The 14,174-nt window shown below is 39.3% G+C and overlaps 1 protein-coding gene across 2 annotated transcripts in view; it reads left to right on the top strand.

Moving 5' to 3' along the window:
• Window positions 1-13,747, top strand: part of PCDH19 (protocadherin 19) — a 137,994-nt gene extending 124,247 nt beyond the window's left edge. For both annotated transcript variants that reach the window (XM_038587837.1, XM_038587836.1), the window contains exon 5: window positions 7,995-13,747. In XM_038587837.1, the coding sequence (XP_038443765.1) occupies window positions 7,995-8,584 (590 nt within the window). In that variant the 3' untranslated portion in view covers window positions 8,585-13,747. The remainder of the gene's footprint in view (window positions 1-7,994) is intronic.
• Window positions 13,748-14,174: the final 427 nt, after the last annotated feature.

The raw sequence follows: 14,174 nt of genomic DNA, 5'->3' as shown, positions 1-14,174 counted from the left end.
TGATTTGTGATTTACTTATTACACTAGAGTGGCTGCAGAGTAGCTTGGTGTCATTGGTTCATGAATCTCTGGGAATATCTCAGCCTTCACTGATGTGCCCTTGAATATTTTATAGATGGAACTCCCAACTTTTCTTGCCAAAACTTTGGGTCTGTTAGAAAGTGAGTGTAAAGCCCAGATAGTGCTTCCAGCTCCCCTTCCTCCCTCCCTCTCTCCCTTCCTGGCCTTAATTTTGCCATACATATTTTAATTAGTTTTGCCAGAAAGAGTCAGCATCTGCAATTGGTCTACTAAAAGGCTCACTATAGGGCCCAGTTTGGATTTATATTTTATAGGAATTAGCAACAGTTTTGTTTGATGCCAAGAAATAATGCTTGATCTTTGAACAGCACATTCATTTCCTCAATAGATGCTTCTGCTCATTTATTGTTACCTTATCAGAGTACAGGTCCTATTAACTATTGTTAGAATTGAAAACTCCAAGGCGGACATCAAATCATGACACATCTCTTTAAAACCTGCACATAGTGTTTAGGAAACCACTGAGAGGCTAAGATGACACTTGACTTTAACGTTTCTCAAGTGCTATATTTATTTTATTGTTTCTGACACAGCTACCTAGTGTTCTTAAGTTTTTGTAGTTTCTACCAAATAGAATAGTAATTTCCACTTTTAGGAGTTGTATCAGTAGCATAGTATCTGGTGTGTTGACCAAGGTTCTTTGTTTTATTGCTATCACTCATATATCTTTTGTAAAAAAGATTGTTTTATTCATGAGAGACAGAGAGAATGAGAGAGAGAGAAAGAGAGAGAGAGAGAGGCAGAGACACAGGCAGAGGGAGAAGTAGGCTCCATGCAGGGAGCCCGATGTGGGACCCGATCCCGGGACTCCAGGATCACGCCCCGGGCGGAAGGCAGGCGCCACACCATGGAGCTACCCAGGGATCCCATCATATACCTTTTTTTTTATCCAATTAAATTAAACTGTTACAGAGTACCTGCTCTATGCTGGACACTATGCCAGCTTCTGTGGGTATGGGAGGGATCAAAATAGATATAATCTTTGCTCGTTTTGAATTTATATGCTAGCACTGGATATAGATACTAGACAACCATAAGGAGTGCTATAAAAAGAGGTGGTATACAACATACCCTAGTCTATCTAAGAGATCAGGGAAGGATTCCCTGAGAAAGTTAAATTTAATTTGAGGTTTCAGGGATAATATATCAATTATAAATAGTGTTCAACTGCTGGTAATAAAGATCCTCCTCTCCCACGAAAGAAAATGAATCAATGGCTAAGAGGGAGGCTTATTTTTCTGCTTATATGAAAGAACTTCAGGTCTAGTGAGGTGAATCTACAATATCTTTGATATCTCAGAGCTCTTCTGTCTGTCTGTTCTGCTTTCCATAGCTTCAATCCTCAGAGTTCCCAGTAGTAAGATGGATACTGTAGATCTAGCCATTGTGTCTCCATTCCAGACAGGACAAAGCAGGATGGAATAAGGACAAAAGGGTCCCCCAGCTACATCACCCCCTCCTCCTTTTAAGGAGTTTTTTTTTTACATCCTGCCTTCATAACATCAATCACATGGCCACACCTATCTATAAGAGAGGCCAGGAAATCCAGTTTTTTAGCTGGCATATTGCCAATCCTAAGAAAAGAGTGGTTCTATTCCTAGATGTTAAATGGAGGTATGGATATTTGGTGGGCAGTTCATTATGTGTGCTTCAGATGAGTAAGAGTTAGGTAGGTCAAGAGGGGATATTTCCTAGCAGTTATGTTTTCTTGATTATAGGCATACATGACAAATTTTGACAACACTTACCTGTTCATAATTGGCGCTCCCATTCCTTCAACTATATCTTCCAAAACTTGGCCCTGCTTTTGTTGTAGATTATTTTGTTCAGAGAATGATGCAGATTGAGCTAAGTGGATACATATGAGTACAACCTAGGAAGCTTTTCTGATTTACACATCACTTGGCTTGTAGGTTATGTTACCACTGCTACTTAGAAGGAACTAACTACTTGGCTCTTAGGAACTGGAACTCACTTTTACTTTCCTTTTCTGCCTCATTGACTGCAGATCACTTCTGAGGAGGTGATACATTGCTCTTGTAACTGATACCTTGAACTATTTTAGTGTTAGAGTTTTGTCTCTGATCATTGGGATCTTTGAGTTAAATACATCCAAACTCTGAATCACAAGAAAGAGCTGCAGCATTATTGAACACATCCATTGTGTCTGGACATCTATACAAACCCAACAGAGCCTCTCAGCTCTTCTATTCCATCAGGTCTTTGAAAGTTTTAGCAGAGTCTGAGATGATGTTTTCATCATTTTCTTTTTTTTACTTTGGGGCCATGTGTAGGCTTTTTCTAGTGAGGAAGCACATTGTTTGCCTCCATCTGAAGAGACAGTGGTTTTATGAGGAGGGTAACAATTGCCCCAAAAAGTTTTCCTAATATTTGCACAAAATAACATATTCTCTTCTTTTGCTATTTGAACTACTTCCTTATCCATCATATCTTAATCATTGCTCTTATGCCTTTTATTTAAGATGTAATTTTTTTTTTGCCAGACGTTTAAGGTTACTCTCACCAAGGTCCCTAATGACAGATGACAAATACATATGACCACCTACATTGAGGAAGCTTTATTTTCTCTCTGTATTTTCTTTTTTTTATGAATTTATTTTTTATTGGTGTTCAATTTGACAACATATAGAGTAACACCCAGTGCTCATCCCATCAAGTGCCCCCCTCAGTGCCCATCACCCAGTCACCCCTACCCCCCACTCACCTCCCCTTCCACCACCCCTAGTTCGTTTCCCAGAGTTAGGAGTCTCTCATGTTCTGTCTCCCTTTCTTATATTTCCCACTCATTTTTTCTACTTTCCCCTTTATTCCCTTTCACTATTTTTTATATTCCCCAAATGAATGAGACCATATAATGTTTGTCCTTCTCCGATTGACTTATTTCACTCAGCATAATACCCTCCAGTTCCATCCACGTCAAAGCAAATGGTGGGTGTTTGTTGTTTCTAATGGCTGAGTAATATTCCATTGTATACATAAACCACATCTTCTTTATTCTCTCTGTATTTTCAACTTTTTGTCTAAATTTGATTTAAGGACTGGCTTTGAGATGTGTGTCCCACTTCCAAACGTATACATTTTATTCATTCATTCATTCGTTCGTTCATTCATTTATTTTTGCAAATCTTAGGGACAAGTTCAGAATTAGAGAAGACCAATTTGCAAATTCCTCACTGACCCCTAATTATACGTACATTTAAATTATAGACACCTGCCGCCATTTATCTGTACCTGGTAATGTCTTTGAATTTCCACAACTGTGTGTGGATTTTAGAGGTTTACATTTTGCCTTGCGTAGGCTCAGGTCAAGATGTAACAAGGTATAGAGGCATAAATAAGCATATAAGAGGAATCTTAGCAGGGAACTAGTGAATTGTTAACTGACCTCTGTTTCAGCTGGAGCCAGGATCTTGACAATTTTTTTTGACAGCTAATTTTTACAAAATGGTTCAAAATGGATACAAAATGGTTCCTCTCTACTCTTATGCCTCCATCCCTAGCCACTATACTACATGATGGCAGGCAAATAACCTCTACCGGTTCTGTGCAATTCCAGAAGTAGTTTCTTCACATTTTTACATCTGGTCTGTCTTCATTGCTGTTCTTAGGGGGCTTTGTATTGTGACTTTCTCACCTTTAATATGCAGTTTCCTTACTAAACTGAAGTTTTGGCTTTTGAAAAAGTAATTTATCTGCAATACATTTATGAATGTAGATTACCTTTGGCTGGGAACACATTCTTCCTGTCTGTCTATATTCAGCATGCTTTCTTTCCTATTTTATATGGCTATAAATACTAAAGTTAGGTTAGATTTTGTTTTAATTGAATTGACACAAATGTCATCAAGTGTTGTTCAATACTAAAAATGAGAAGCAGCAAGTCACTGCCCTTAGTAAGAATTTCAGGAAATAAAGATATCAAATCTAAGCCAGGGGTGAAACATTGTGAGTAAATGAGTCTCTAAGATTCAAGTCTTTGCTCACATTGAGGCAAGAGCAATGAACATATAAGTTCACATAATTAATCCAAAAAAATTCCTATTTTTTAAACCTCATATAGGGCTGATATAGGCTTAGTGAGATTGGTGGGTAGGCTTATTATCACATTCCCGGAGGAGCGGAGTTTATCTTTTCCTCTTCCCGGAGGGTTATTTATCCATGTAGGCAGTGGGTAAGTTGAAATCAAGTACTATCTTTGCAGAGAAGCTTCTAAGACTGAGTTCCCTGCTCTGGTCTTCCTAAATTCATAAGATCTTACAGGTATCTGTTTCTAGGACCTCTGCTCTTCTTTTGTGTGTGGTGGGGATCCAGGTCTTCCCATGCTATTTATTTGAAGCAGTCTAATATGGGGACGAGCACTGTGCTTGCCTTCAGTGTAACACATGGATGGCGTTCTCCTACTTAATTGTGTTGAAAAAAAAAAAAACTGCATCTCCAAATTGGAAGGCAACTACTTGATACTAAAAACTTAAAAGGAAATGAGAGCTGTATGTTCAGTTCATTGAGATGATCTTGCTAGATTATAATTCACCACTGTTCTACTTGAGGTGTGTGAAAGTGGCCTGTAATATCAACCTGAAGGTCGCCTGAGGTTTTTCTCTTAATGGCTTGTCGTATGTCCATGGTTCTAGGGTTCAAAGACCAAGTTCTTCATGCTTTTGTGCTGTAAATTAGGGGAAAAAAGAACAGGGATCTCATAGCCTTCTGGACATTTTTTTTTTCCTTTTTGCTGACTTCCAGGAAACTCTTACTCAGATTTATAGAAATAAAAGCTAATTATTAAAATGTTCCCCCGCTTGCACCCCCTTAATCTTCACCTCAAAACAAATACACTAATTCTTTAGAGTTTTTACCTTGGAAGTTATATGGATTTCAGAGGAGATGGGGAGGATAAAACATCTTTTTGGGGGACTCTGAACATGGTATTCTGTCCTACTGGAGGGATCTTGGGGCTTCCTAGGAAAACACTGCATTTAGATGAAACTGATTATGGGTGGATCATCTGTACACTCTTCCACAAATGTTTGAGTCTATACAAAGTAAACGTTTCTTAAGTTTGTTCCAACATGTTTTCCTTACTTTCGTACTTTCTGTCTCCTAGAAACATACGCATTTTGAATGATGATAGGCTATCAGATGGCAACACTGAGAATTTGCAGGGAAGAGGCAGAGAAAAGGCTTTGAAAACTATTTTGTAGAGGTGGTCATGCAACCCACATGTGGAACTATGCTGGAGTTTGCAGAAGCATTGCCCTACCTATGGTGGAAGGCACTTATCTTATTGGTGATAATGCTCATTTGTTATTTGGCTTCGTATCTGCAAAATTCTGAGTGTTTTATTCTCCACCACTGAAAAGGAGCATAAAATGGCCATCTTAAAGATAAATTGGCAAATTGTGTCCCAGTACACTGAAAGGGTCTGAACTTTGATTGGCTTTTCAGTAGTTTAAAGTAGGTCAAAGGCCATTTTGTGTTGTGTTGAAATCTGGACTCAGCCTGGAGTAGGCCATGATATTTAGCTGCTTCCAATGCCTTTTTTCCAAATGATAAGGTATACATCCAATTCAACCATTATTTCTTGAGCCTCCCATTGTATGTGCCCATTTACCAAAATAACCTTTGGTAGATGAAACAGAACATTGCCTCTTTACTATCCCATTTTCTATTTAAAAATAAGAAACAAACAAAGAAATACAAGTGTATAAAGAAAGATGTGTTATATATAGACTGTATCAGGCAAGACCCTGAATTTCAGACTTCTTCCCCTAGCAAAAAAGCAATCACAGCAATATCAACTTTATTTTGTCATGCTTTTTTGTTTTCATCTTTACAGTCTCTCCTTATCTCCCTACCTCCTCCAATTCTGCCCCAAGGTTTTCTGTAAATGTTAAACTGCTCGTATCTTGATGCACTATACAATGTAATAAAAATTTTGATTAGGTAATCCTCATACAAGAATGTAATATACATTTTCTTAATGTACTGTTGGATCCTATTGGCTAGTATCTTGTTGAGAATTTTTGCATCCATGTTCATCAGGGATATTGGTCTGTAATTCTCCTTTTTGGTGGGGTCTTTGTCTGGTTTTGGAATTAAGGTGATGCTGGCCTCATAGAACGAATTTGGAAGTACTCCATCTCTTTCTATCTTTCCAAACAGCTTTAGTAGAATAGGTATGATTTCTTCTTTAAACGTTTGATAGAATTCCCCAGGGAAGCCATCTGGCCCTTGACTCTTGTGTCTTGGGAGGTTTTTGATGACTGCTTCAATATCCACCCTGGTTATTGGCCTGTTCAGGTTTTCTATTTCTTCCTGTTCCAGTTTTGGTAGTTTGTGGCTTTCCAGGAATGCGTCCATTTCTTCTAGATTGCCTAATTTATTGGCGTATAGCTGTTCATAATATGTTTTTAAAATCGTTTGTATTTCCTTGGTGTTGGTAGTGATCTCTCCTTTCTCATTCATGATTTTATTAATTTGAGTCTTCTCTCTCTTCTTTTTAATAAGGCTGGCTAATGGTTTATCTATCTTATTAATTCTTTCAAAGAACCAACTCCTGGTTCTGTTGATCTGTTCCACAGTTCCTCTGGTCTCGGTTTCGTTGAGTTCTGCTCGAATCTTAATTAACTCTCTTCCTCTGTGTAATATACGTAAAAATAGATGTGGAAAACTAGGGCTACAAACCAGACATTGAGATGAACAATTTTCCAATGGATAAGCAGAAATTAACCCTGGGTCCATGCTTTGATGAAACCCATGTAGAAAGCCTCTCTGAGAGTCAAATTAAAGCCTTATCATTAAATGAACCTGATTTGAGAAGAGAAAAAAATGTCTCACCAATAATTATGAATTCTAACTGCTGAGTTCTTCTATGTTAGGGTTAAAGTAATCCAGGAAAGCTATCTTTAAGAAATATGACCGTAATAAAACTGCAGATGAGAATAAGGAGGGATGGCTAGTGGAGTATAATTAAATGATGCTCAGCCTGTGAGTGATATGTGCATAGGGTCATTTGAAACTTATGGGTCGGTTGAAAGGAAAAGATCTCAGTATATTCCTTCTAATGGGAAATCAAGTCATGTAAATAACTTCGTGAAGATATTGGCTGGTAGAACTGATGGTCAAAAAAAAGTAAAGTGATTGGGTTTTTGAAGAACATACCAATCTTTTTTTTAAGATTTTATTTATTTATTCATGAGAGACACACACAGAGAGAGAGAGAGAGAGAGAGGCAGAGACATAGGCAGAGGGAGAAGAAGGCTCCCTGTTGGGAGCCTGATGCAGGACTCGATGAGGGACTCAATCCCAGGACCCTGGGATCACGCCCTGAGCCAAAGGCAGATGCTCAACCACTGAGCCACTCAGGCATCCATCCTGCGTGATACCAATCTAAAATTAAGTAGGTGGAAGCATAGTTTTCAGTGCTGTTGCTCAAAAATATGGCCAAGGCTTCTCAGATATACTGACTGTTGGATTCTCTGCTCTGCCCCCATTCCCTATTCTGTTGGAACCAATTTCAAATGCAATTGAGTTTTAGCAGGAGTTGTTGATAAAAATGCTGACTCTCAGCATCTTGATACTTCAGGATAACCTTTCTTTAATATACATTTTTTTTTCATCATAACGTGTTTCCCTTTAGGTTTCCCTTTAGGTTAGTTTTGTCAGCAGTAGGAACAACAACAAAAATAATAATAAAAGAGAAGAGTATACAGGGGGAGATCTACAGCCTTTAAAAAATCCAATTCTTCACACTTGTCCCAAAAGGCAATAAAGGACTATCTAAAAGTGTCATTTCCCAAAAGGGCCTGTGGGTACCTAAGAAACCAGAACACTGGGGAGTAACAAAGATTCCTGGGAAAAGCTGATGTAATTGACATTTTATTTTCTCCCAACAGATCAGAATGAAGGCTTTCATTGCCGGGAAGAATGTCGGATTCTTGGCCACTCTGACAGGTGCTGGATGCCCCGGAACCCCATGCCCACCCGCTCCAAGTCCCCTGAGCATGTGAGGAATGTCATCGCGCTGTCCATTGAAGCTACTGCTGCTGATGTTGAGGCTTATGATGACTGCGGCCCCACCAAGCGGACTTTTGCAACCTTTGGAAAAGATGTCAGTGAACACCTGGCTGAGGAGAGGCCCACCTTGAAAGGCAGGAGAACTGTCGATGTGACCATCTGCAGCCCCAAGGTCAACGGCGCTATCCGAGAGGCTGGCAATGGCTGTGAGGCTATTAGCCCTGTCACCTCCCCCCTGCACCTCAAGAGCCCTCTGCCCACCAAACCCTCCGTGTCTTACACCATTGCTCTGGCGCCCCCGGCTCATGATCTGGAGCAATATATCAACAATGGCCCATCTCGTCCCTCTGAAGCTGAGCCTCGTGGAGCTGACAGTGAGAAAGTCATGCATGAGGTCAACCCCACTCTGAAGGAGGGTCGTGACAAAGAGTCTCCTGGTGTGAAGCGTCTGAAGGATATCATTCTCTAAAGCAGTCTCGGGGAAGAACAGAGAGAAACCATGCTGGTTATCGAAGAAGCAGTGGCTGGTTGTTTTAATTGCTCACCAATGGTTGGTTCTTGAGTGGCTGTTATTTCAGAGCTTTCCCTAAATGTATTGTTTATAAGTGACTATCATTCTGTGACAATCCCTCTCGTTTCAACAGGCAGCAGGGGTGTTCATTTGGAGCAAATTAGCTTTGGCTTGAGTTGTTCATGGGGCCTTGATGTTGGGGAAACAGAGACAAATTCAGTTGGGAAAAGTATTATGTATTAAGTGTTTGAATTTATATATTTTTCTATGTCAAATTATTATAAATTACCATTGTGGAGGATTACATTTAAAAAAAAACAATAACAAAAAGAAAGCTCTGGACACCTTTAATAAGCTTGCCACTGTTTTGTAGTGTAGACAAGTTAATGGTCATTTATAGTGTACTATTCATTGATTCAGTGATGTGAAATTGAGCCCCCAAAAGGTTGTTTCTGAACCTTGAGTACTTTCCAATGCCGCTACTTTGCTGTGGACACCCCTGCTTTAAGAACCCTTTTGCTAGCTGTGCTATTGTTGTATTTGATATTGCAAATTGCTATGTATGTGGTGATGGCAAAAGGCTTTTAGAAGTTGGTGTTTTTTTTCTTAGAAAAAATTAAAACTACAGACAAAAACAAAGTGCAACAAACTGAGATGGCAAGTGAATGAGCAACACCACACATATAGATTCAACACTTGGAGGACACTCACTCACGGAGGCTACCCACATAGTGGTTACTCACCACCTTGCAGAGTATTTCTCCTGCCTTTCAGTCTTCTGCCGAGATCAGTGATAGATCATCACAAAAAGTGGTTTTTGGATATTCTGCTATCTACTTTACAGTTGTCAGAACTACTATGCTGAAAGTTTTATGACATCAGTTTTTTAAATTTTCAGGCCCTAAATGGGAAGTTATCCATTTCCAGGCTTAGAAATTCCCTGTATCCAATCGTCTAAAACTCAAAAAGACTGAATCTATCTTGAGATCTAAATTAGCATCTTTTCAGATGCACTCTTCCTGATTCGGTGTTTCCCAATCACAATTAGAATTAGACTGCAAAGCATGTCGGGGGCTGGAATTGAGAACTCCGTGTTGTTCTATATTGTAGGATTATAAATAGGAATAGAGTAAGCAGTACAAAGTGTACATTTAGGAAAAGACAGGTAACCAGTAACAGCATCACTAATCCAATTACTGTGCCTTCTAAATGGAGACACTTGGACACTTGAACTCGTCTTTTTATGACTAATACTTTTTTAAAATTAAGAATGTGAACAGGAAACTATTAACATGAAAATCCTTTAGATTTAGCTAACTCTTTGCTGTAGGCTAGGAATACACCTTTTATTAGTAACAAGTTTGTTATGCACATTCTTTTTTTTGTTTAACATTTCTCCAAGTCCTCCATTTATTGTCTATTAATATTTAGTAGTCAACATAGTATTCTTGCAGCCTAAGAGTTCATTATTTAAAATTAAACAAAATAGGTCACCTTGGCTCTGCCTTGGTCTTTAGAAAGTTGTTTCTAGAGAAACAAGTTTTGTAGTTCTGTTCTCATTTGTTTTATTTTTTTGGAATTCAAGAGTACCCAGGAAAAAAGCTTAGAGGTTAGAGCACTAAAATGCAAACAAGGATTTATTTTCTTAAGTTTAGTTGGATAAGTGAGCTCTTTTAAATGTTTTAATTATTTTTGTCTGAGTTCTTGGCTGTATTTATAGGAATATTTTCTTTTATGGGGGGGAGGGTTTTGAGGGAGGGTAAGGCAGTAGGGATGGGGTTAAGTAGGAGAGAATATTTCTGAAAAAGAACCTATAATGAAGCTATAAATTCATCCTTATTTCTTATTCAGTGCTGAATACTACTACCTCATGCAAAATATTGGTGTGGCTGCAGATTTCCCTCTGAAACCAATACCATTAGAGATCAATTACAATAACATCTTCATTTCAGCTCATTTCATTGTCTCTCATACACTTTTTTTCTCCCTCTTTGATTCATTTCATCTTAGTAGTTTTGAATTAGGTATTTGTGTTTTCAAGTGACTATTTGATGAACGCATTAAAATTATTTTTTTCCTTTAAGTTATGATGGCTGCCTGTAGAATTTAGACTGTTCTTCACCTGATCCATCCTGATGTTATATTGTTAGCTACCACATCAAGGTCACTTTCAAGTCAGATTTGACAATTTTTGTTCAGGTGTATTTCCTGCTATGCTCAGTGGGAATGAGGGAGAACTTGAGAAGATTGTGGCAAGTGGGAATATTAAATGTTATATGGCCACTGTGCCAGAGAGGGCACTGGCTGCCATGTCTCTTACCAGCCAAGTTTAAAATGGTTAGAGTAGCAGTGGCATAGATTTTGCTCCCCCCCCCACCTTTTTTTTTTCCAGAATTCAGTTTCAAACTATAGACCAATTCTTTTTCCTTATCAAAATACTTTTTTTTTCCTCAGTGGGAAGTCAGAGTTTTTTTGGCTCCCAAACCCTTTACTGAGCATGTTTAGAGAAACATTAATGAAAAAGAAGCTTTTTCATTAAGAAAGTATCTTTTTTTCCCCCTCTATAACTGTCTGATGTATACATACTCCTGGAAGCACAAGGGCATCCTAGGAGGGCTAGTTTTATAGACAGGCTATGCCTGCAAGCAGGAATTTTGTGCATGGATCCTAGATTTCCCTTTGGCTCATGTTCCACCCTCCTCCTTTTCAGTATGTCTGATGAAAAGCCACATAAGGCCAGAAGGCCAAATATTCTTCCTTTTCCCTCTCCAAACATGTTACACATTTAAATCTGAGGGAGAAGTTTCAGTTCCTAAATCCTAGGGAGTTCTATTCCATCTATTCTGATGTCCCTTTTGGGAAGGAGTTGGTGTTGAGGCATGACTTGCTTTTCTAACAGCTACATTGGGCACATCCCTGGGCAGGTAAACTTTTTCATGCAATATATAGGATTTAATTTACATTGATTGCTTTTCCCCAAATAGGGAATATGCTATATACAAGGAATTGGAAGAAGAAGAGAGCCATGCTATGTGGAATCTCTTTTCTCTATACTGACTAATCTTTGAACCTGTCCAGAATGAAACTTACCATATCTTTGATCCTCTTAAAGCCAGGAGAGTAAATTGTGGTCCACCTTATTGCCCAGATAGGTAATGAGCCAAAGTATCCTGCAGTTCCTGAAGGGCAGTTTTTCTCAAACTGTAGTCTTCGAACCGGCGGCAACTACATCACTGTGGGAACTTCTCAGAAATGGTTAATTCTCTGTTCTCATCCAAACCAATTGAAGCAAAGCTCTTGGCAGAGAGGCCTGGTAATTCCTATGTATCAGATGCCCACTAAAGGCTGAGGGCTTGTTAAAGCATGGGTTGATTGGGCCTCACGCTTAGAGTTTCGGTAGGTCTGGGATAGGTCCTGAGTCTTTGCCTATTTAAAAATTCCAAGGTGATGCTGATGCTGCTGGTCTGGGGACCACACTTTTGAGTATCACTGCTCCAGAGTAAACCTGCTTAATAGAGCTAATTGCACCTAAGGTGCCCATCTAAACTAATGTGTTGACATGGTGACCTATTGATCATGAATAAGAGATGTTGGAATATAGTGTAGAACTCTGAAAATTAGCAACACCCAGGGTATCGTCTCGATAGTGTTCCTTCAAGAACAGCATACAACTGATCGTAGGATGGGAATTCAGTTGAACTTTTTATGTTACTCTATCATGTCATTAACAAGCAAAGGAAAAGTGGTCAAATTGAGGCACCAAGGACAGAAGACAGTTTGGGGAGAGGCAGGGGTGTAGGAGAAGCTCAATCAGGCATCCAGGGTGGGAAAAGGATTATTATTGTACATAATAGCAATTCTGGCTAGAATTCCAATGCCCTCTGTGGGGTCATTTTGATGTTTGAATGTTCCCCAAAGCATCCTAACAAGTCTGGTCCACTTGGCTCTTTACCCAGGGTAATAAGACCCTAACTAACTTTGAAAACCTGGCATACATGACCTTAAGAAGTCCATTGTATACAGTCCTAGTGTTTGCCTTCTCAGTAAAATTACATTTAAGGATGTCATTTCATGAGTCAAATTGTATCTGCTGACACTGAAGTGTATTGAGATGTTGTTCTTTAGTTTAAGTATGTAACAAAGTAATATTCAAAGGGGATGTGTGGGGGTGGGGCTGGGACCGGGTGGCTTTATATTGATAATGAAATATTCCAGAGCAAAACACATTGTCCTAAAGAAGTTGTTGCAGCTCTCTTTGTTTTCTTGTGAGGCTGGAATTGGCCTGTGGGTCACTTATTGTGCAAAAGTGAATTAATTTCTAATAGAACTCATATTGCTTTTGTAAAACAAAGAAAATCAACCACCTTGTCTGAAATGTATATTGTAAGGCGCTCTTGGTAAAGAATAACCCACGAAAACCTGATCTTGATTGGAAAGCACTGTAGGTCATTAGGGAAAACTGATGATGCTGATTGTTGCTCCAGCTGTGTTGGCAATTAATTGACCTTGTTACTAACTGTAAGTTGCTGTTGACCTTAGCAAACAAACGGGCTAACACCGTTACAGCACTGGTTAACTAGATTTTTACTGGCACTGGCTGGCGTTCAAATGAGGAAGGCTAGGATACAGACTTTAATGACCAAGAGCCAGACTAGCTCAAGCTAGAAATTAAGCAACAAATACCTCCTTGTGCTATTTGAATGCTAAGGTATTAGTTGCAAAAGGCTTACGCCTTCGCTCCTCTAGTGAGGGGAATGAGCCTGATGACACTATTACTGTTTACCTGTCAAACCAGGGTGGAAATTTAGAGGGATGCAAGTACAGTACGTCTCATTAAGCAGTCTCTGTTGCTGATTATATGAAGATGGAATTGTTGTATATGCTGATTTGTATGTTATGTACATTTTCACAGTGATTGAATCATTGTAAAAACACAGAATCACCACTCTGTTTTATGAAGATGATAAAGCAGCTTTATTAAATTATTACAGTTATGTTTTAAATGGTGTTATCTGCCACATTGTTTCCTTTTATCTGGTGGTTCTCTGTTTCCCCCTTAAATGTGTTTTCTCTGCTTCAAAAATTCAATGCATTTTAGTATTAAAGGCTATTATGGAAAAATTGTTGAGTGTTTGGTGAGATGCGTCTTAGCATTGGTTGGCTGTAGGATGTGGTAATTTTTAGGCCAAGGAAGTAACCAGCCCTTGGTGGGGACACTGGTGTTCAGGCCCAAAGGGTTCCTCTTGCCTTTTCCACTTCACTGGGTTGCCAAGTCTCCAACTAAGGGGGGGCTTCTTCCTTCGACCAGGCTCTAGTCATTTCCCGTGTGCCTCTCCCCCTTCCTATCCTAGTTAATACCATTTTCTGAGGAGAGAGACCCATTCATATCTAGAGTGGCAAAGACTTTTCTGGGTGGTACTTTAAAAAAAAAAGATTGATTTATTTACTCATGAGAGACACGCAGAGAGAGAAGCAGGCTCCCAGGGGGGAGCCCGATGTGGGACTCGATCCCGGGACCCTGGGATCACGACCTGAGCCAAAGGCAGAC

The sequence above is a fragment of the Canis lupus genome, chromosome X (assembly GCF_011100685.1).
Source record: "Canis lupus familiaris isolate Mischka breed German Shepherd chromosome X, alternate assembly UU_Cfam_GSD_1.0, whole genome shotgun sequence".
NCBI lineage: Eukaryota > Metazoa > Chordata > Mammalia > Carnivora > Canidae > Canis > Canis lupus.
The sequence above is the reverse complement of the archived record's forward strand: the minus strand, read 5'-3'. Positions and strand labels throughout refer to the sequence as shown.